Raw genomic sequence first — 20,416 nt, 5'->3', positions numbered from 1 at the left:
GGTGTATTTTTAAAAAGAAGTTTCGTAAAAAAAAAATTACATGTTCGTCTTGAAGTGAAGTGATTTACAAGCACATTTTTCTTATTGACACTTCAAAAATCGCTTAGAAAAACACCTCAAAATCAGTTTACAAAACACTTGCAAACGCTTTGAAAATCAGCTCCAAAAATGCTTGGATTTAGAGGCGATTTTCTCTTGAAGTCCGCATCGTATTTTTCAGCCAACATGAACGTGGCCCAACAGAGAATACACTTGACCATTGTCAGATAAATCCTGAATGTGCATGTTAAATAGCAATCCAACCTGCCATTCAAGGACATGCAACCCAATGTTCCTTATATTTTAAGCTGTATATGTGTGTGGAGCTGAAGACCTTCATCAGACGTTAAGCTGGAGCTACAATAATGTAACTCCATCTTATACTGCAGACTAATAAAGGTCGACTTTGGTCTACCGCTCACATGACTTATACGGTTCAAAATGGCAATTCTATAACCAGCCGGCACCCATCAAATAGCGGATATCACCAGGAAAATGCTTTTTGACAATCTATGGGCATCTATGTAACGCACAGACGTCTAGTCCTAGATAAAACGAGACGCTTACCACACATTTGCATAAGTGATCAGTGTTTTGCATCTGTTTTTTTAAAGAAAAAAAAACAGTGGAAGCAGGAGGAAAAACTACGGAGGGCTGTCCCTGTATCACCTCTGTATGCTCAGTGTGGAAAGGGGTTGTCAAACTTCTTTAAGGAAAATTTTGGCAGATGAGTACATGGGAGGGTTAGGCACAGTTCACATTTTTTTTTTGCCACAGAAACGGCTTCAGAATCAGCACCAAAAAACGACTGAAATTGCCCCCCCCCCCCCTTATTAATTTCAATGGGAGGCAGCGGTGGGTTTTTCCCCAGGCGGCCTTTGAAAGGAATTATGAGGCAAATTTTTTCTGCTTGAGTGAACTAGGCTTAACAGATGCTGTAGTTGCTGACATCCTTAAAGGAATTTTCCAGTTAGAAGACATTGATGGCCTATCCTCATGATAAGCTATCAATATCTGATCGGTGGAGGTCCAACTCTCAACACCCCTGCCAATCAGCTGTTCTGAAATGTCCACGGCATTCATTTCGGTCACTGCTCCTACTGTGAATTGTTGACACACCTGTAGTGGCGGTTCTCTGTATTCCAGCCTTCTCCCATTCACTTGAATGGGAGAAGGCTGGAATACTGTAAACCGCTGCTTCAAGCGTGTGGGCAATTCTCAGTACCGAGCAGGTAAGGAAAATTTTTGAGGTCATAAGCCACCATCAAATGGGTCAGGTGGTGTAGAAATGTTGAAGAAAAATATGACGCGTCATATGGCTCTTACCCTAGTGTTAGCTGTCAGTTATGTAGTTTTGACTCTGACCAAGCTTCAGTAATTCTATGACACACTAGGGTATGTCCTAAGGCAATAACAGTATCTACAGAGCAGATATACAAACCATGTACACGGTTAGTTATTTTGTACATAGTGAGGCAGATTGACTAATATGGTTTTAAATTCAGACAGCTTAGAATTAGACTAGATGCACCAAATTTATCACAGTGGCTCATGCGGGATAAAAAATTTGAGGCACCTTAAGACATTTCTACCTAACTTTATACCACTAGTCATGCCTCTTGTCCGACGAGTCGCAAACATCTATTCTTTTGGATTTCATTGATAAATTTGTCTGAAATTATTTGTGCCAAAAAGAAGAAAGTGCAACTTTGGCCACATATCCGGCACAACAATGGTAAATCTGCCCCATGAGGTCTGGCTCCGTAATACAGAAACAACTCACATTTATGTTCACATATAGAGCAGAATTCTGGAGAATATCCACCCACCTTGGTCCATACTGTGTAGAATATGAATTCCCAAAGTAATGTCTGTACACAAACTCATCCAGATCCTCAAAGACCCCTCCAGTGTTGGTCTGATACGCCTTCATGTCTTCAAGATAATCCTCAACATTTTTGACAAAATCGGTGAAAAGCATCTGATCGTGGATAAAAACGCCATTAGGAAAAAATCGATTAATGAACTGTTCTAGTTCTTCCCAGTGTTGGAAATTATCTACTTGCTCCTGTAAAAACACTTGCATCAAGTCATTGAACTCTTCTACTCTCACAGGGTCCAAAACTTTGTTGAAGAGGCTAATGGACTCCTGGTGAGCACAGTCATAAACTCCAGAGCAGCCCTTCTTATTGACCACCTTCTCGCCATTCGATTTCCATGTAGCTGTACCGTCATACTGTTCGTTGCTTTGGTCACCTTGTGGACTGGCCGTTGCCTTGTTCGGATGTATCTTCCCAGTATCCGTTGTGTAATCCCGGCGCACTGTGCGAGCTCCCTTGGTTTCTTCCCTCCTCTTTTCTGCATGTTTCCTATTGCGGTTTTTGTCAAACATACCTCTAGTGGTGTCTTTAAAGTGCCTGAAAGTATTTTTTACAGAATCAGAGAACTTCTTTAAATTCTCCTTCACAGCTTCTTTTGCTTGCTTGATCTTTTCTTTGTGATGTCTGACAAACTCCTTGGTGGAATTCTTCATCGCATCAAAAGTATCTTTTACGGAACTAAAGAATGTATCCTTTGCTTTCTTTCTTGTTTTACCTTTGGATTGTCCCTCCTTAGAGTGATCCGTTTCTTGATGTGAATTTCCAGTTTCCAGCTTCTCATTTTGTTCTTTGGTTTCAATGTAAAGTCTTTCCCATAAATCTGATCTCTGTTGTTCAAAATTGAGTTTATTTTCTAACTCCGACAGACGGTCCTTTAAATGTTCTATCTCATGGTCACTTTCCATGGAGGCGGCAGATGATCTCCTCTTACTTATTTCCTCGAGTTCCACCCTTAGAGAGTCAGTAATTCTTCGCTCATTATCTAACTCTTTCCTTAGAAACTGGGCTTCATTTAAAAGGGTCTCCTTCTGTGTTCGGAAGTTCCGGACCTTTTGCCTTTGCTCTTTCAGATGTTCCTTCAGCTTTTGATTCTCAGACAGCATGGTCTCATGCCCTCCCTTCTCATCGAGGTTTCTGATCTGCTCTCTTAGTTTCCTGAGCTCCTCTTTAAGAGAAGATAAAGCTTGTTCCTCTTTCTCCAAAGACTGCATTAGATGTTGGTTTTCCATTACAAGGTTTCTATTTTGTACCTCCGTAGTTTTCAGGCTGGTTGCAAAGTCATCTGCTTCTAACTAAAATATTCAAATAAAAATGGAATATCAAATAATTTGTTTTCTACTTCTTATTTATAAATCCAAATAACATTTATACACAAGGAAACTTACAATAACGCTCTGTTCCCACTGGTGTCACTGTCAACTAGCCCTAATTCTGCGAATATTGAGGCAAATTTTGGCCTGACTGTTTTTTCGCCACAGGTTTTTTTTTTGCCTCACATTGATTTTAACGGGAGGTCAGAGGTGGAACTGCGGCTAGAAAGGACATGCTGCCTCTTAGAAACATCTGAATAGAATTTGTAACTTGACAGAAGAGGCTGACTCCATAACTAATTTGTCAATTTTTTTTATTGAAATCACCAGTTTGATTTCCTCTATAAACACTTGAGGTGATGTGGTTCTAAATTATGTTCTGTTCTTGAATTTCATCCTCCTAATAACACATGGTATACAGTAAACTTAAGTGCAAACCCCAAAAGTATACATATGTTGCTACTGGCGTTCAGAAAATAGAATACATTTTTCATGAGTTGCTACGTAAATAATTCAGTGATGCCCCCTTAGGTATGGGATTTAGAGATGAATTATTAAACAGGGTAACAATCTTAGTGGGGGGAATTTCGTTGCCCAACTCTTTCACGGCAGGTTACAACACACTACTGCTCATGCAGATATCAGAACTTCCTTGTTCTTCAGCATCTCAGAAGAATTCCTGTGCGAGTTTACACGGCACTCAGCACTCCAACAAATCATTTTATGCACAAACATCAACCAACTACATGTGAATGTGAGTAAAGCAAGGAAAATGGAGCGCAAAGTACATACTGGAACCGCACTGGCAGCTACAAAGATATCCCTCCAAATTCAAAAGTAAGTGGGATGCTGCAGGTCATTGAGTGGCAAGACAATTCTCAAAACAAAGGGGTTCTACAAACATTCAATATGAGATTGGTGGGGGTCCGACACCCGGCACCCCCGCTGATCAGCTGACTGAAGGGGCCACAACATTTGTCGCCACAGCCTCTTCAGTGTTTAGGACTGTAAGTGAAATTCCACAAACAGCCACTACAGATGTGTACGGCGCTGCACTGTGCCTGCAAACTGGTTAAAGGACCCCCACTGATCGGATATTGATGACCTATCCAAAGGAGAGGCCATTAATAGAACATGCCTGGAAACCCCTTTAAGGCCAATAGCTTTTTAAAAAATGTTTTAAATAACGCATTTTACTCAAGATCACTACGTTTATAGTACTTGTCAAGTACTCGCCAGAGGTTAACTTTAAAATGTATGTGCACCTTTCTTAATGGAAAAATTATTAAAATGTATCTGTATCTTGAGGTGTTGTTGGCGGATTCCTGTATTGATTGATTGTTTTTTTTAAGCTTACCCTTATCTAACATGCCTATTTGTGGATCTTCTAGTTCAGGGCTCAGTGGATATACCTTGTGCAGCATTTAAGCAAAAGGACACTACTATGGGAACATCGGATCTACCCCAGAACAGTCGGCTTTCTAAGCCACATTAGTATAACACTATAGCATTTTCCTACTAATCACCTGTAGGTCATTCTGTTTTTGTTTCAGTATGCGGTTTTCTTTGCTGATTTTATCCATTAGGCCTTCGAGAGATAGTACCAAATCTGGTCTCTCTTCAAGGTCTTTCGTCTGCTGTTCCGCAACTTCCTGTGAATACAGAAGCAACTATTCTAATTCTTACTGTGTAAAATTAGGACTCTTAATATTATTTTATATGGTGGCGCTGCAAGTAATACTAGGTATATAGTAAAAATCATTATTAAATTTCCTTTACAAAAATATGTAAAATAATAATAACACCGAGAACATTCCAGTTATTTGTTTCCCTTTACATTTTGACAACAGCCTCTTCACATTTTATAATTTTGCCAAACAATTACAGTAAAATTATTTAAGCCTTGCATCTAATAATCCACATCAATTAAAAAAAAAAAAAAAAAACACATTCCTAAAGGCAAAACTTATCCACAATTGTTTGACGCAGTGGCGTAGCTAAAGGGGTCGCAGCGGTCGCAGTTGCGACCGGGCCCCTAAGCCTGGGGGGCCCACGAGCCCCCGTTGCCATACAGCAAGCTTCCTAAATAAATCTTCTGTGCCGTGAAGCCGGCACTTCCTGGTTACTACGGTCACATGGTACACTTAGTGTACCATGTGACCGTGTTCTCACGTGACACGTCTTCCAGACCGTGGAGTGGAAGAGTCGGTTCGGAGGACTCCAGGTAAGCTGCAGTCTGGAATGTAATGTATTGTGTGGTGTTGTAATGTAATGTAATGTGTTGTAATGTAATGTAATGTGTTGTAATGTAATGTGTTGTAATGTGTTGTGATGCCTTGTAATGTATTGTGGTGTTTGCAGTGGAGAGAGAGGGGGCGTTAAATCACTGCCCCCCCCCTCCTCTCTCCACCACAAACTCCACAATCCAACACAATACAGTATAGTAACACATGACTATGAGAGCGGGGCTGCGGCTGTGTAATACAGTCATTGCCCCGCTCCTGAGTCCTGACATGTGCGCGCCGTCAGGATGATGTGATTCGGCCGGTGCTGCACTAATGATCTGCGGCACTGAAGACAGAACACTACAAAACACCCCCATGTTCTGTCCTCAATGCCTGAACTGCCGCTCATTAGTGCAGCGCCGGCCGCATCTCCTCATGCTTACCGCGCGCATGCACTTAATGTCAGGAGCAGGGCAATGACTGTATTACACAGCCACAGCCCCGCTCTAACGGCGGAGATCAGAGAAACCGCTCATCTCCGCCGCTATTCTCCTGAATGCTGCGATCAAAGCTGACTGCAGCATTCAGGGGAAAATGAGAAGGGGGGATGCCCCTGGATCGCGTCACAGGGAATCCCTGTGACGCGATTGAGGGACATACCATATATGGGCAGACAGCCCAGGGTCCATTGAAGGACCCCAGTGCTGTCTGACCATATTTCCTGTTGTTAGGGCATACTTGGGTATGTCCTAACAACAGCCTATGTACTATCTGTACACAGGCTAATGTACTGTAATATAGATATATACCAGTACATTACTATCAGTATATAGATATATGACAGTACATTAAAGTTTGAAAAATAAAGTAATGTTAAATAAAAAAAATACACATACGCCTTTTTTACAATAAACATTAAAATAAGTCTCAATACATAAAATATACATATATTCGGTATTGGCGCGGCCGTAATAGCCTACACAACAACTTTTTTGCATCATTTATGATGTGTACGCTGTAAAAAATAAAATAAAAACTGCTTTCTATCACTTATTGTGGGGCACGAGGTGCGATGATGAATTTAACCTCCACGTGCCTCACATTAAGGGCTCATTTACACGAGCGTGTGCGTTTTGCGTGCGCAAAAGGCACTTAACAGCTCCATGTGTCAGCCCTGTATGATGCGCGGCTGTGTGATTTTCGCGCAGCCGCCATCTTTATGACACTCCGTTTGAATGTTTGTCAACAGAAAAGCACGTGGTGCTTTGCTGTTTGCAAACATACTTTTGACTGCTGTTGCGCGAATCACGCGCGTCCCACGGAAGTGCTTCCGTGTGGTGCGCGTGATTTTCACATCACATCAGAAAACGAAAATAACTTTTTTTTTTTTATTACTGTTGGCAAAGTAATCGGTATCGTAGTGCAAATTTTGGTATCGTGACATCCCTACACTGTGGGTCGCGTCCCCCTTGGTGGTTCGTGTGAAGACCTCCGTGGGGTCGCGAGTCACTCACCGAGGTCCCGATTCCATTCAATCCTGGAGCAAGGAGCTGACATCTCCTTGATCCAGCATTCACTGTGCCCTGAGCGGCTCAACGCAGGCAGGCAGGATGCAGCGACATCATCGCGCCTGCCTGCGCTGAGTCACTCATAGTACACACCGGAGGAGGCGAAGGATCCTCCACCCGACGTGGGAACGGGGATAGGTAAGTAATTATGTTATTTTTCTATTATGCACATATGGGGGCATTATACTGCATGGGGGCTGATAAGATGGGGGGCATTATACTGTATGGGGAGCATTATACGGTATGGGGCTGTTGTGGGGGGGGGGGCATTATACTGTATGGGGGCTGATATTGCGGGGGTGGCATTATACTGCATGGGGGCTGATATGGGGGAATCATACTGTATGGGGCTGTTATGGGGGGGCATTATACTGTGTGGGGGCATTATACTATGGGGGCTGTTGGGCAAAGCGTCAGGGCATAGGGACGCGCAGGGGTCTGATGATGATGGTGGTGGTGTTGGGGAGTGGTAGGGGGGCCCAAGCTGAATTCTTGCACCCGGGCCCATGAGCCTTTAGCTACGCCCCTGGCTTGACGGCTCAGAATTTGAGGGTCATCAACGTCCAAAGTTGTAAATCTAGAATACATCTGTAGGGGATTTATGCAGGAGGTTTTTGTTGATTGGACCTACCACGTAAGTTACAGAAATAACTTTCCGCACAAAACAGGATACATGAAGCCAGACCTCTGATTCCAATCAATGTACAAATACAGTTATAGTAAAAGAAAAGGTCCCCTAAAAGATTTTTGCAGATTTTTCACAATAAATGGTTTTAGAATTATCAGTGTACTTGTGTAAAGAGAATAAATAGCCAAGACCCATGTGAAAACAGTAACTGCCCCCTTATTTATTGAAACTACTGACTAAATCTAATACTGGAATTACATTTGATTGATCCATCCTGTTCACACTATGCAGCACGGAACTGTACAGGTTAACCACAGCATGCCCCATCCCTAAGTAAGGAAAAACTACAACCACAGCTTTTATGTGGTAACCACAATGCCATTTGTTATAGAAGCAGTTCTAAAGAAAATTTAATAGGACTTAAAAAAACAAACAAAAAAACAGTGTTTATTTAGAAAAACGATCATTTTTGACATAGTTATGACCTATTTTAGATTTATGCTAATGAGTTTCTTAATAGACAACTGGGCGTGTTTTTACTTTTTGACCAAGTGGGCGTTGTAAAGAAGTGTATGACGCTGACCAATCAGCGTCATACACTTCTCTCCATTCACGTATTCAGCACATAGTGATCTTGCTAGATGATGATGTGCAGTCACATACTCACACATGAACGTTACTGAAGTGTCTTGAGAGTGAGACATCGCTTCCAGGAAGGACGAGATGTCTTCACAATCCCGACACTTCGGTAAGGTCCGTGTGTGATTTACAGCACAGCAGGCGTAATCTCGCGAGATCACGCTGTAAATGACAGCTTACAGCGTGATCACGCTTGCTGTGCTGTAAGTCCCACACAAACGTTACTGAATTGTCGGGTTGTGAATAGGCTGGAGGTGATGTATTAACTCTCAAGACACTTGAGTAGCGTTAATGTGTGTGTATGTGACTGCACATCATGATCTAGTAAGATCACTATGCGCTGATTACATGAGTGGGGAGAAGTGTATGACGCTGATTAGTCATTAGCATAAATCTAAAATAGGTCGTATCTTGGTCAAAATTGGTCGTTTTTCTAAATAAAAACCACTGTTGTGATCTACATTACAGCGCCAATCACATTATGTAGAAGATAGGGCACTTATAATGTGGTGACAGAGCCTCTTTAAGTCATACAGTACACGGCCTATCTCAGGTAAAGTATGATCAGACCATCATCTCTTAATATGGTCTGTGCTGTGAACATCTGGATGATCTTTATCCCTATTGGATATTCAATGGCATCATTTTAAAACGGCAACTCCTTGGTTAGTAGGACTTAAAGAGGCTCTGTCACCACATTATAAGTGCCCTGTCTCCTATATAAGGAGATCGGCGCTGTAATGTAGGTGACAGCAGTGCTTTTTATTTAGAAAAACGATCTATTTTTATCACTTTATGAGCGATTTTTAGCTTTATGCTAATGAGTTTCTTAATGCCCAAGTTATAGTGTGTGTATGTGGCTCCATATAGCGATATAGATATATCGCTATCTGCAGTGTAAATGAATGGAGAGAAGTGTATGATGCTGATTGGTCAGCGTCATACACTCCTCTGTACAACGCCCACTTGGTCTATAGTAAAAATACGCCCACTTGGGCATTAAGAAACTCATTAGCATAAAGCTAAAAATCGCTCAGAAAGTGGTAAAAACAGATCGTTTTTCTAAATAAAAAGCACTACTGTCACCTACATTACAGCGCCCATCTCCTTATGTAGGAGATAGGGCACATATAATGTGGTGACAGAGCCTCTTTAATATTGAAATTTATGGCTACAGAGATACCCTTAAAAAAACCATCTGTAGCTCCAGATAGCATAGCAGTGAATCACAAGGTCACTCACCTTATGTTCAATTGTTGCTTCTTGGTCCCTTTGACACTGAAACACATCATCCTTCATTTCATTAACTTCACTTTCATGGATTTTTTCCACATATCTTTGCCGTTCTAATATTTGAATAGTACCTTTTTTTAAAATAAATAAATAAAAATTGGTGGCAACAACTGCTTAACACATTTAGCACAGTTAGGGGTCAGTTCACACAGATTTTTTTTTGGCGATTATTTTGACACGGAAATTGCGCTGGAATTAGCGCCAAAGTCGCCCCCCATTTATTACAATGGGAGGCAGAGGCTTTTTTTTTTTTTCACGGTTGGCTTTTGGCCGATCACAGGAAAAAAAAAAAAAAAAAAGCAGCATGTCCTTACTTGCCGCAGTTTCCGCTTCTGACCTCACATTGAATCAATAGGGGCAGTAACAACCCACGCCATTAGTTTGAGGTTTTTTTTTGCCTGCGGTCCTTGTATTAGATTCAATGGCTGCGGGCGAAAAACGCGAAGAAGTTTAAAATCTGCCTCAAAATTCCAGACTGAATTCGGAGCCAGATTTCTTCTGCCTGCAAAAAACTCAGTCCCTTACAGATTGAAGAAAAATAACTCCGAACCCATAAACGAACATTAACCCCTTAATGACCGGGCCTGAAAATACCTTAATTGACCAGCTACATTTTTCTGGTTTTGCCTCTCTGCGTTTCAGCAGCCATAACTTTTTTATTTTTTTATTGACGTGGCTGTATGAGGCCTTGTTTTATGCGAGAGAAATAGTATTTCTCTTCCACGCAGTTTGGGGGATAAAAAAAAAAAAAAATAGTTTTTTTACGGCGTGAATATAGGAAAAAGCGATTCTCGGCATTGTTTTTCTTGTTTATTTTTTATCCCGTTCACGTTTCACGCTAAATAACCTGTTAAATTAGTCAGGTTATTAAGGTCGTGTAGATTTTTTGTTTTTATGTAATGTGGGGGCAATAAAATATATTTTATGCAAAATAATGACTATGTATTTATTTATTTTTTGTTATTTTTTTTTTTAAATCCCATTAAGGGATAACTTTATTTATAACTTTACTTTTTACTTGTAATGTATTAGCATACTCCTGTACGCTAATACATTACACTGTGTCACTATGACACAGGCTGCTGATCGGGCAGCACATAGTGTGCCCGAACAGCAGGCACACGGAACAGACAGCCCTGGGGTCCTTTGTAGGTCCCCAGGGCTGACTGCAGAGGGATTCCCCAGTGTTTGAGCGCATCACCAGAATAACGGTGATGCGATCAAATAGAGGAATTCCCTTTGATCATGCCGCGGTCACGGACCGCGGCAATCAAAGGGTTAAACAGCTGGGGTCCGAATGTTTTCCGACCCCAGCTGTGTTCAGGAGGCTTCTCTAGGATCAGGAGCTGTTAGTTACAGCTCCTGCTTAGAGGGTGAGCGCTCACACGAGCGCTCATCAGCCTGATCTACAGCGACGCCAAAAGACGTCTCTGTAGACTAAGCACCCGCACCGCCTGACGTCAAAAGACAGTGGGCGGTCGGGAAGGAGTTAAAGGTGGTAAAAATAACGTTTGAATGTAGAATAGTCCTGTATGGGGATCGCTCTAACCAAGTTCATTACCCATCTTCAGAGGGTAAAGGAATACTAGGTACATCATATAGCAGAAACACTTACCATAGAAATGTCCGAAGCCCATGCTTATTGCTATAACCAGAGCGAGGATAACGCACTTGTTTAATCGGCTACTCATCCACCCAAATGTTTTTGGAGCAGGAGTGAAAGGTTGCTCAGCAGGTGTTCTATTCTCACACTCCGATCCAGATGTTGATCTCTTAGATCGTCGGCGTCGCAGAATAGGACTAGAATCATCACTTGCTTCATCATTACTTGAGTTTTCGTCACTGGTTTGAGATGTAAAAACTGCAGAGAAACAAACCCATTGATCTCTAGTAGTGCAAAATGTATCAAGCCAAATTCTACCTGTTTATAAACAAGAGTACTTGTCACCTTTCTGGGTTTTTTGGGGGATTTTTTACGCAGTACAGGACCTTGCGGAGACTATTATAAAAAATAGGAGCTGTGCTACATACACCTCCAAGGAGACAGAATAGAGAAGTGGTGACAGAGAATGGTTTCGATTAGTGGTGCATAAATGGACAATGGGCACCTCGTGCAAAATTATCAAAAGAAAGAGGAAAAAGAAGCCCTGCCACGTTCTCTCTTTGCAAAACTCATTGATCTCTGTGATACTGCCTGAGGAAGGAGCCCGTCCGGCTCCGAAACGTGTCGCTTGTATCCATCCATACCATTAAAGAACTTTCAAGTTATATTGTTTGCTTCCTTGCCATGCGGCACCAAGGAACCAATTCCACATCCTTTTAAAAGGGAACAGCGCCGATGGTAGGGCTGATTTTTGGGACTTCCCACCACACTGCTACTGTTTCTGGAAACCGGACAAAGAACTTTGAATCCGGCACAACCCATGACCTGCAGTTCCCTGGATAATCCATATATCAAAAGACCCAATCTACAGGGGTGTCGTGCTCCTAGGTGAGCATATCACTACAACACTTTCCATTCCACATTGCTTGTGGGTAATGCCCTATGTTTGCGCTATTTTTTTTCCTTTCAGCTCCACTACAAAACACAAGGCACACTTTAATGAGGCTCTGTCACCAGATTTTGCAACCCCTATCTGCTATTGCAGCAGATCGGCGCTGCAATGTAGATTACAGTAACGTTTTTATTTTTTTTAAAACGAGCATTTTTGGCCAAGTTATGACCATTTTTGTATTTATGCAAATGAGGCTTGCAAAAGTCCAAGTGGGCGTGTTTAAAGTAAAAGTCCAAGTGGGCGTGTATTATGTGCGTACATCGGGGCGTTTTTACTACTTTTACTAGCTGGGCGTTCTGACGAGAAGTATCATCCACTTCTCTTCAGAACGCCCAGCTTCTGGCAGTGCAGACACAGCGTGTTCTCGAGAGATCACGCTGTGACGTCACTCACTTCCTGCCCCAGGTCCTGCATCGTGTCGGCCACATCGGCACCAGAGGCTACAGTTGATTCTGCAGCAGCATCAGCGTTTGCAGGTAAGTAGCTACATCGACTTACCTGCAAACGCCGATGCTGCTGCAGAATCAACTGTAGCCTCTGGTGCCAATGTGTCCTCGCTCGTCCGACACGATGCAGGACCTGTGAGTGACGTCACAGCGTGATCTCTCGAGAACACGCTGTGTGTCTGTGCACTGCCAGAAGCTGGGCGTTGTGAAGAGAAGTGGATGATACTTCTCGTCAGAACGCCCAGCTAGTAAAAGTAGTAAAAACGCCCCGATGTACGCACATAATACACGCCCACTTGGACTTTTACTGTAAACACGCCCACTTGGACTTTTACTTTTAAACACGCCCACTTGGACTTTTGCAAGCCTCATTTGCATAAATACAAAAATGGTCATAACTTGGCCAAAAATGCTCGTTTTTTAAAAATAAAAACGTTACTGTAATCTACATTGCAGCGCCTATCTGCTGCAATAGCAGATAGGGGTTGCAAAATCTGGTGACAGAGCCTCTTTAAGATGTCCCCTCTACAGCAGCCAGGCCTGTCATATGACAATCAGTCACAAATATAATTATAAGGTGTAAGACAATATAATATGATACCTTTGCTTATCACATGCATTCTATTCGGTAAGATGTTCTGCTCTGCAATTTCTGTATTATCAACTGCCATAAGAGAACAGGCGGCAACGTACCGGTATGTTTGTGTAAGAACCATTACATAAGCAGCATTTTACCATAAAATTATACTACCTTTGCTAGTTAAACACGAGGTCCGAAAGGAGGAACCCCATCTATCTAACACAATGGAAGTGAAAACCTAAAGTTATGTGGCAATAGTAATATCCTTATATACTTTATGGCCTGGGAATGGTGCTGGGAAGCCTGGCCCTTTACAGATTGTTGCTATTTATCTCGGTTTAGTATGATGTCTGCCAGCGGTTCACAAATATCCTGTTCCACAAATACATTTTTCTAAGGAACGCCTAACACTTATAGCAGCTACTTAAATAAACATTAAGTACGGACACTAGGTCCATTATAAAGAACGCAGCAGCTTTTCTTCCTGGTCTGTTTGCCTTGTAAGAAGACAAACTTTTACATTTTTAAAAGGGAATATTTCCCATAGTACAACTTACTCCAAGATTTTAAAGGAATCTAATGTTTTTTACATCGTATATGTAGCAGATAGAGCGGCATTATCTCTATGCCCACAGATCATCCCAAAAGCTGAAGGTGCACTTTCAACACATTACTGGGCTTACCCTGCCCAGTATTGTCACTGAATATTTCAATATTTGTTACACCAATTTGGTTAGGTCGGCTGAAATACGGCAGCACCATACATAGGTGAGGCGAAAAAACGAAACAAAAAAAAACCCACAACAATATATTGAAAACAATGGACAAGGTAAGCCCTGCAAAATGCTATTTTTTAATGAAAATACATGTTCAAAGTGTCATTTTAAGTGATAAAGCTAGAGTTCCCCTTCAGTTTATTCGTACAATGTTTCTTCACACAAAAATTGCTGACTAAGACTATGTAATATGGCCGGGCTGATGGGGTAATGAGCAATTTCTACCATCAACGGGAAATCTAAACATAAAGGCTAGAATATTATCAGACACCATACATACATACATACATACATGTTAGATATAGTACACACGTGCCCCAATTCTATATCTATAATGTACCAGTTATTTTAACCCCTTAGTGACCACCAATACACCTTTTCACGTTATTCACTAATGGGCTTTAGGCTAGGCTGACGCCTTTTCACGTGAGCCTAGTCTAAGTCCTGCACGGGTCTCCCGTGCAGGCAGGAGCCGGGGCTCTGCTGTCTGATGACAGCTGAGCTCCTGCTCCAACGCCCGCGATCGAAGTTTACTTCGATCGCGGCCGTTTAACCCGTTAAATGCCGCCGTCAATAGCGACCGCGACATTTAACTTTGTTTACAGAGGGAGTGCGCTCCCTCTGTCACCCATCGGCGGCCCGCGAATGAAATCGCGGGTCTCCGATGGGGTGTCATGGCAGCCGGGGGCTTGATAAAAGCCCCCAGGTCTGCCCTGGACATATTCCTGTTAGGACGCGCCGGAGGCACGTCCTAACAGATTGCCTGTCAGATTTACACTGACAGGCAATAATGCTCTGGTATACGAAGTATACCAGAGCATTATAGCAGCGATCGGAATATCGCACAGTAAAGTCCCCTAGTGGGACTAATAAAATAAGTCATCAAAGTGAAATAAAGATTATTAATAAAAAGTACAGTAAAAAAATTAATAAAACCATTTTTTTCCATAAAAAGTGGTTTTATTTAGTAAAAGTGTAAAAAAAAAAAAAAAGTACACATGTGGTATCGCCGCGACCGTAATGACTCCATTAATAAAGTTAATAGGTAATTTAAACCGCAAAGTGAACACCGTAAAAAAAAAACGCAAAAAAACATGGCGAAATTGCAATTTTTTTCCATTGCCCCCCAAAAAAATCATAATAAAAATGAATCAATAAGTCCCATGCACCCCAAAACAGTACCATTCAAAACTACGTCTTGTCCCGCAGAAAACAAGCCCAAAAAATCACTACATTGATGGAAAAATAAAAAAATTACGGCTCTTGGAAAGCGACGATGCAAAAGCAAATAATTTTAGTTCAAAAGTGTTTTTATTGTGCAAAAGTCGTAAAACATAAAAAAACCTCTACACATGTGGTATCGCCGTGATCGTACCGACCCATAGAATAAAGGTAACATGTTAATTACGTCGCACAGTGAACGGCGTCAATTTAAAAACGCATAGAACAATGGCGGAATTTCTGTTTTTTTTTTATAATCCCCCCCAAAAAGGTTAATAAAAGTTAATATAAAAATTATATGTACCCAAAAATGGTGCCATTAAAAAGCACAACTAATCCCGCAAAAAACAAGTCCTCATACAGCTATGTAGACGAAAAAATAAAAAAGTTATAGCTCTTTGAATGCGACTATAGAAAAACGAATAAAATAGCTTGGTCATTAGGGCCTAAAATGGGCTGGTCACTAAGGGGTTAAATAGAATAATGCCATCCATTCTTGGTATAACCTATTAAAACCATTTACCTGTATGAATTGCTAGTTCATCCTTATTATGTACAAGGTGTAAACCACGCTACAAATAACCTACAGGCAACGTGCTCATACACAATAAAACGACTAGTGAATTATAGCCCGCGTCTGCTGGCTACACTGGCGGGCTATATCCAAAGATTCCCATTTCTATCATGTAGACGAGACCTGTATAACATGTATTCTTTACATTAATCAGTTAGTAGTTTGGTGGCAAAGTTGCCCAAATGCAAAACGAGCGTTAGCGGGTTTATCTTAAGATAATGCCACACAACCAGACAGGAGCATGCGGCCACTGCCCTTACATTAATGGGTATCTTCCTCACTGCTCCACGGAGTCCCTCTTTGTGCACAGCACAAAAAGGTGAAAACATACGGAGAGAAAAATAAAGCCAAGAATGGAAAAATAGATGAGCAAAAGAAAAATAAAGAGGACATTCAATTATACATCAGCAACATGATTAACAACATTGTACATAGTATAAATGATGGGAGAGGGAGGGGGGGTGTAAAGTGCATGTGTATTATCTACCGATTATATATCAAACATATGGACGGTATGTAGGCAGCTCACAAATGGCCGTGTGGCAACTTCTAAGCAACACAGTTCAGGGAGTCTTATAAAGAAGCATTTTTTTAACTATTGTCAATGACAGTGAAAAGTTTTAGAAGGACAAATGATGTAAAACACACATTCACAACCTGTGGTTGGCACTGCCTGACTATGTGGCCCTTACCAGGAGGTTCAGTCACAACGCAGAATACACAATCAGATAAAAGTATATTCAGCCTGCGTTGCGGCAAGCTAGATTTCTCTAGACAATGGGGAGACACAGAAGAGAGGCAGATATATCAGCCCCAGTAACATTTCGGCTGCCACCATATGATGACGTCATCAACTGCGGCATGCCATGCTGTCAGGACAGAGGGAGGGCCGGCTTCTAGTTCTACCCTATTTTGTCTATTCTATTTCGGGTATTGGAGGTGTCGCAGGCACACTGTACTTCACCTATATGCAGGTGGATGTGGCAGTCCTGACATGTTTCCATCTAATTTTGCCCTTGCCCAAAACTCCATAATAGACTTAAAGTTAAACTAATGTTTTATATACCTCTAATCTAAACCAAAAAACTGTGACCAGAAAAAATATGTAAAAATGTAATTATATATGCAAATCGTAAGTGTATTAACCTAAAATGAAACCGGTGCTGTGGAAGTGTAGTCGTCACGATACATAATGCAGCGCTATGCAGTCTAAACAACAGCAAAAGCGCATTACAGAAAAAACGTCAGCGTAACCACTCCTGCATGAATATATTCATGCAATTACAGTTCCACATGGAATTGGACCGGACTTCAATGTAAAAAGGTTAAAGGCTGCCAGGCTATCAACATGAAACATCCAACCAATAGAAAGTTCAGTTTGACGTTAGCGGTAAACACTTCAATCATGCTTTATTATCATGTGAGGCAATGTACCGTACACTCAGGGAGACTTCTCAAAAGGAGTGCTAACAAATCAGATTGCAGCATTCAGTTCAAAAAAGGGGGAGGGCCCCTGGAAAATGAGAGATGGAATCTAATTGGTTGCTAAGGACTACTGTTCTATTTTTCTTCTGTACCAGTTTTGATAAATCTATCTCAATATTTCTCATGATACAAACGATTTTCCACAGGATTTTTTTTTTATAATTTGGGAAATATCTATTAAAAAACAAAACAAAAAAAAAAAAGACAACGGTTTATAAGATTGTCAGGAATCTTTACATCTATGGCCATTTTGCCTGCTGATCATTTCACACTTGGGTAACGATATTCGTAGTCTATGTCCTAATGGGGGTAATGGAAGGAGGATAGGTGTATTATTAAAAAAATCTTCTATTATTGGAGAAAATAATTATATTCTAGCAGAAGAATCCCTGCATGTGTTCATTTAAAGTGTACCATCAATTTCAGTGAAAAACAATTGTAGTGCAGGAGTGTTCACTATAATAGTTTTTCTAAATCACTTGTATTACCGGTTATGCTTCTAACATCAGCACGGACTGTGTAAAGTCTGTGAAGCCGGCTGCTCATAACTCTGCAGTGGGAGATACTGTGTCCTGCTCGTCTCCATGGCCCTTGTATGCAGAACGGCCACCAGTGATATAGAATGCTATAATGCCAACGGCTGTTCTGCATACGGGAGCCATGGAGCAGAGCAAGGCGCTCGGTTTCCCACTGCAGAGTTACTGTACACAGTCCGCTATGTACAGCTGTGTCTGCTGCTAGAAGCAAAATTGGTAAGACAAGGGATTCAGAAAAACTATATACGTTTTTCACTAAAAATGGAGGCACACTTTAATATCAATTATCTAAAAACGACAGTGTCTTTTTAAGGATGGTGACAAATGTCTGCTATGAGAAAAGGCCAGAACCATCAGCAAAAAAAGAAAAGGCAAATGAGCAAGAAGTTCTGATAAAAAAACAAAACGGCTTTATTGGTTTTCATGATTTCTGACAGCAAGAATAGGACAGTCTACAGCGCTATTCTTACCCCAACAGAAAGCTGACGGACCCCATTAGAAGTCAGTTTGTGATCAATTTGAAAAGAGGTCCTGCAGAGCGGATCATGGTTGTGTTATAACGGGAGCCATGACGCTGGTGTGAAGTGAACAGAGACAGTCCTACGCATCTCTACCTCTATAGCAGTCTATTTATCTGACGTGGTGTAAATGTGCGGCAGCTTACCTGCTTCCGGCTGGTTGAATGTATACTGGCTACTAGAAGAAAAGCTCATGTTAAGATCTGTGTTTCCAGACAAATCTTCTAGAATTTCCTCTTCCTCCATGGGCCCAACTTCATCTACTTTGGGGTTTTCCAAGGTAACAATGTCAGAGTCATCACTAACGGCCTCGCAGTGACTATCCTCAGCTAAAGCTCCCTCATCCTCATGGCATTCGGCATGCACAGGTGATCCGTCCAGTTTTGTGCAAGAGCTGTAAGAAGACAATAGCTGCAAAAGAGACATGGTATAAGTAATATCTATCACCACATAATATGCATAGTTAGAAATGTGTCAATCAGTGGGCGATGGGAAAGTCAGAAGATACGAATATCATTGGACTGAATCCCTACATCGTGTCCTGCACGCCAGAACTATAACCAGCAGGTGTCAGCTGTATCATACAGCGGACACCTGCTGCAACGGCCACGATTGGAGCTAGCTCTAATACCGCCTGTGTAACCCCTAAGATGCTGCAGTCAATAGCTCCCGCGGCATCTAAGGAGTTTCAGAGGGAGGCGGCACCATAGCAGGGTGCAGATAGTTACCATGGTAGAAAGGGGCCTAACAAAAGCCCCATGTCTGCCAAGAATGTAAGTCTATTAGAATAATTCTGACATAAGTAGCGCAGTGTATTATATAAGTGATCAAAAGATCTCATGTTCAAGTCCGCTTGTGGGACTAATACATTTTGTAAAAATAAAAGTAACAAAAATAAAAAGGCGTTTATTTATTTATTTTTTTAACTTGGGTTTTGATATTTTAGACTTCCACACTAAAAAAAAAATTATAAGATATTGCCGCGTCCATAACGACCCGCACTATAAAATGATTACGTTATTTTTACAGCATGTAAAACTGTAAAACACCAGAATTTATTGGTTCATGCGGTCTTACAAAAAGAAAAAAACCCGGGATAAAAAAAAAAAAAAAAAAAAGAAGTGGTTGTCGTCCCCCAAACAGTACTAATAAAAGTGATAAGTTGCCCCACAAAAAACATGCCCTTATAAAAGCCAAGTCCACGAAAAAAAAAATGTATGGGCAAAACATAAAAACCAGTCATATATAAATTTGTATCACAATAATCGTACTGACCTGCAGAATTAAGTTAAACTGTCATTAATACTGCACCGTGAACGTCGTACAAAAGAAAACAATTTTTTACCACCCTCAGAAAAGTTTTTTAAAAAAAAGTTATACAATATATTAGAAGTACTCCGTGCCTATTGATAATACAACTCACCCCGCAAAGAAACAAGCCCATATACAGCTACGTCAACAGAAAAATAAAAAAAAGTTATGGCTTTTGGTATGAGACTATATATATATATATTAAATAAAATAAAAAAAAGCGTTGGTTTTAGGTTGGCTGCATCTTTAAGGGGTTAAACGTGTTGTACCTTTCTGAAATCATTAGTTAACATATACTTATACTGATGGTATAGCTGTTATATATATACCCAGCTATCATTATACCTCCCCCTGCCAACAATCCAGTACATCAGGCAGGGAGGAGAACCAGAGGGAGCAGCTCAAGAGGAAAAACAAACCACTGATCACTTGTGATCCCATGCAAGGAAAAATCTTTAGGCCAGGATCACACACACACAGTTTTGATGCAGTTTTTGGTGCTGTTTTTAGAGCCAAAGCCAGAAGTGAATCCAAAGGGAAGGAAATATATAAAGACTGATGCATCCTTTCTTTTGTGACCACTCCTGTGTTTGACTCAAAAAACGGAGCCAAAAACGACACCAAACCTGGAAGTTAGTAATGCATGGAATAGTAAATAAACATAGCACAAAAAAATACAAAATAATGTACATGGATAGTACAAAAATATCACATTTCAGCCAATCAAACCTTACTAGTAACATAAAGAGAGAGTAGGAAACTGGAGTAGAACATATTGCAGATAAACAGTTACTACAAGGCTGCCAACCAGTGATAAAGTAACTGATGTTCA

At 41.1% G+C, this 20,416-nt stretch overlaps 1 protein-coding gene across 1 annotated transcript in view; it reads right to left on the bottom strand.

The window, feature by feature from the left end:
• Positions 1 to 20,416, bottom strand: part of CCPG1 (cell cycle progression 1) — a 35,681-nt gene that overhangs the window by 1,257 nt on the left and 14,008 nt on the right. The window contains exons 5-9 of the mRNA XM_075857969.1: positions 18,420 to 18,684; positions 11,198 to 11,443; positions 9,532 to 9,653; positions 4,756 to 4,881; positions 1,869 to 3,211 (exon numbers count right to left, since the gene is read on the bottom strand). Coding sequence (XP_075714084.1) covers positions 1,869 to 3,211; positions 4,756 to 4,881; positions 9,532 to 9,653; positions 11,198 to 11,443; positions 18,420 to 18,684 — 2,102 coding nt within the window. The remainder of the gene's footprint in view (positions 1 to 1,868; positions 3,212 to 4,755; positions 4,882 to 9,531; positions 9,654 to 11,197; positions 11,444 to 18,419; positions 18,685 to 20,416) is intronic.

Source organism: Rhinoderma darwinii, chromosome 3 (assembly GCF_050947455.1).
Source record: "Rhinoderma darwinii isolate aRhiDar2 chromosome 3, aRhiDar2.hap1, whole genome shotgun sequence".
NCBI classification, from domain to species: Eukaryota; Metazoa; Chordata; class Amphibia; order Anura; family Rhinodermatidae; genus Rhinoderma; species Rhinoderma darwinii.
Note: the sequence above shows the minus strand (reverse complement) of the source record. Positions and strands in the feature narration are given on the sequence as shown.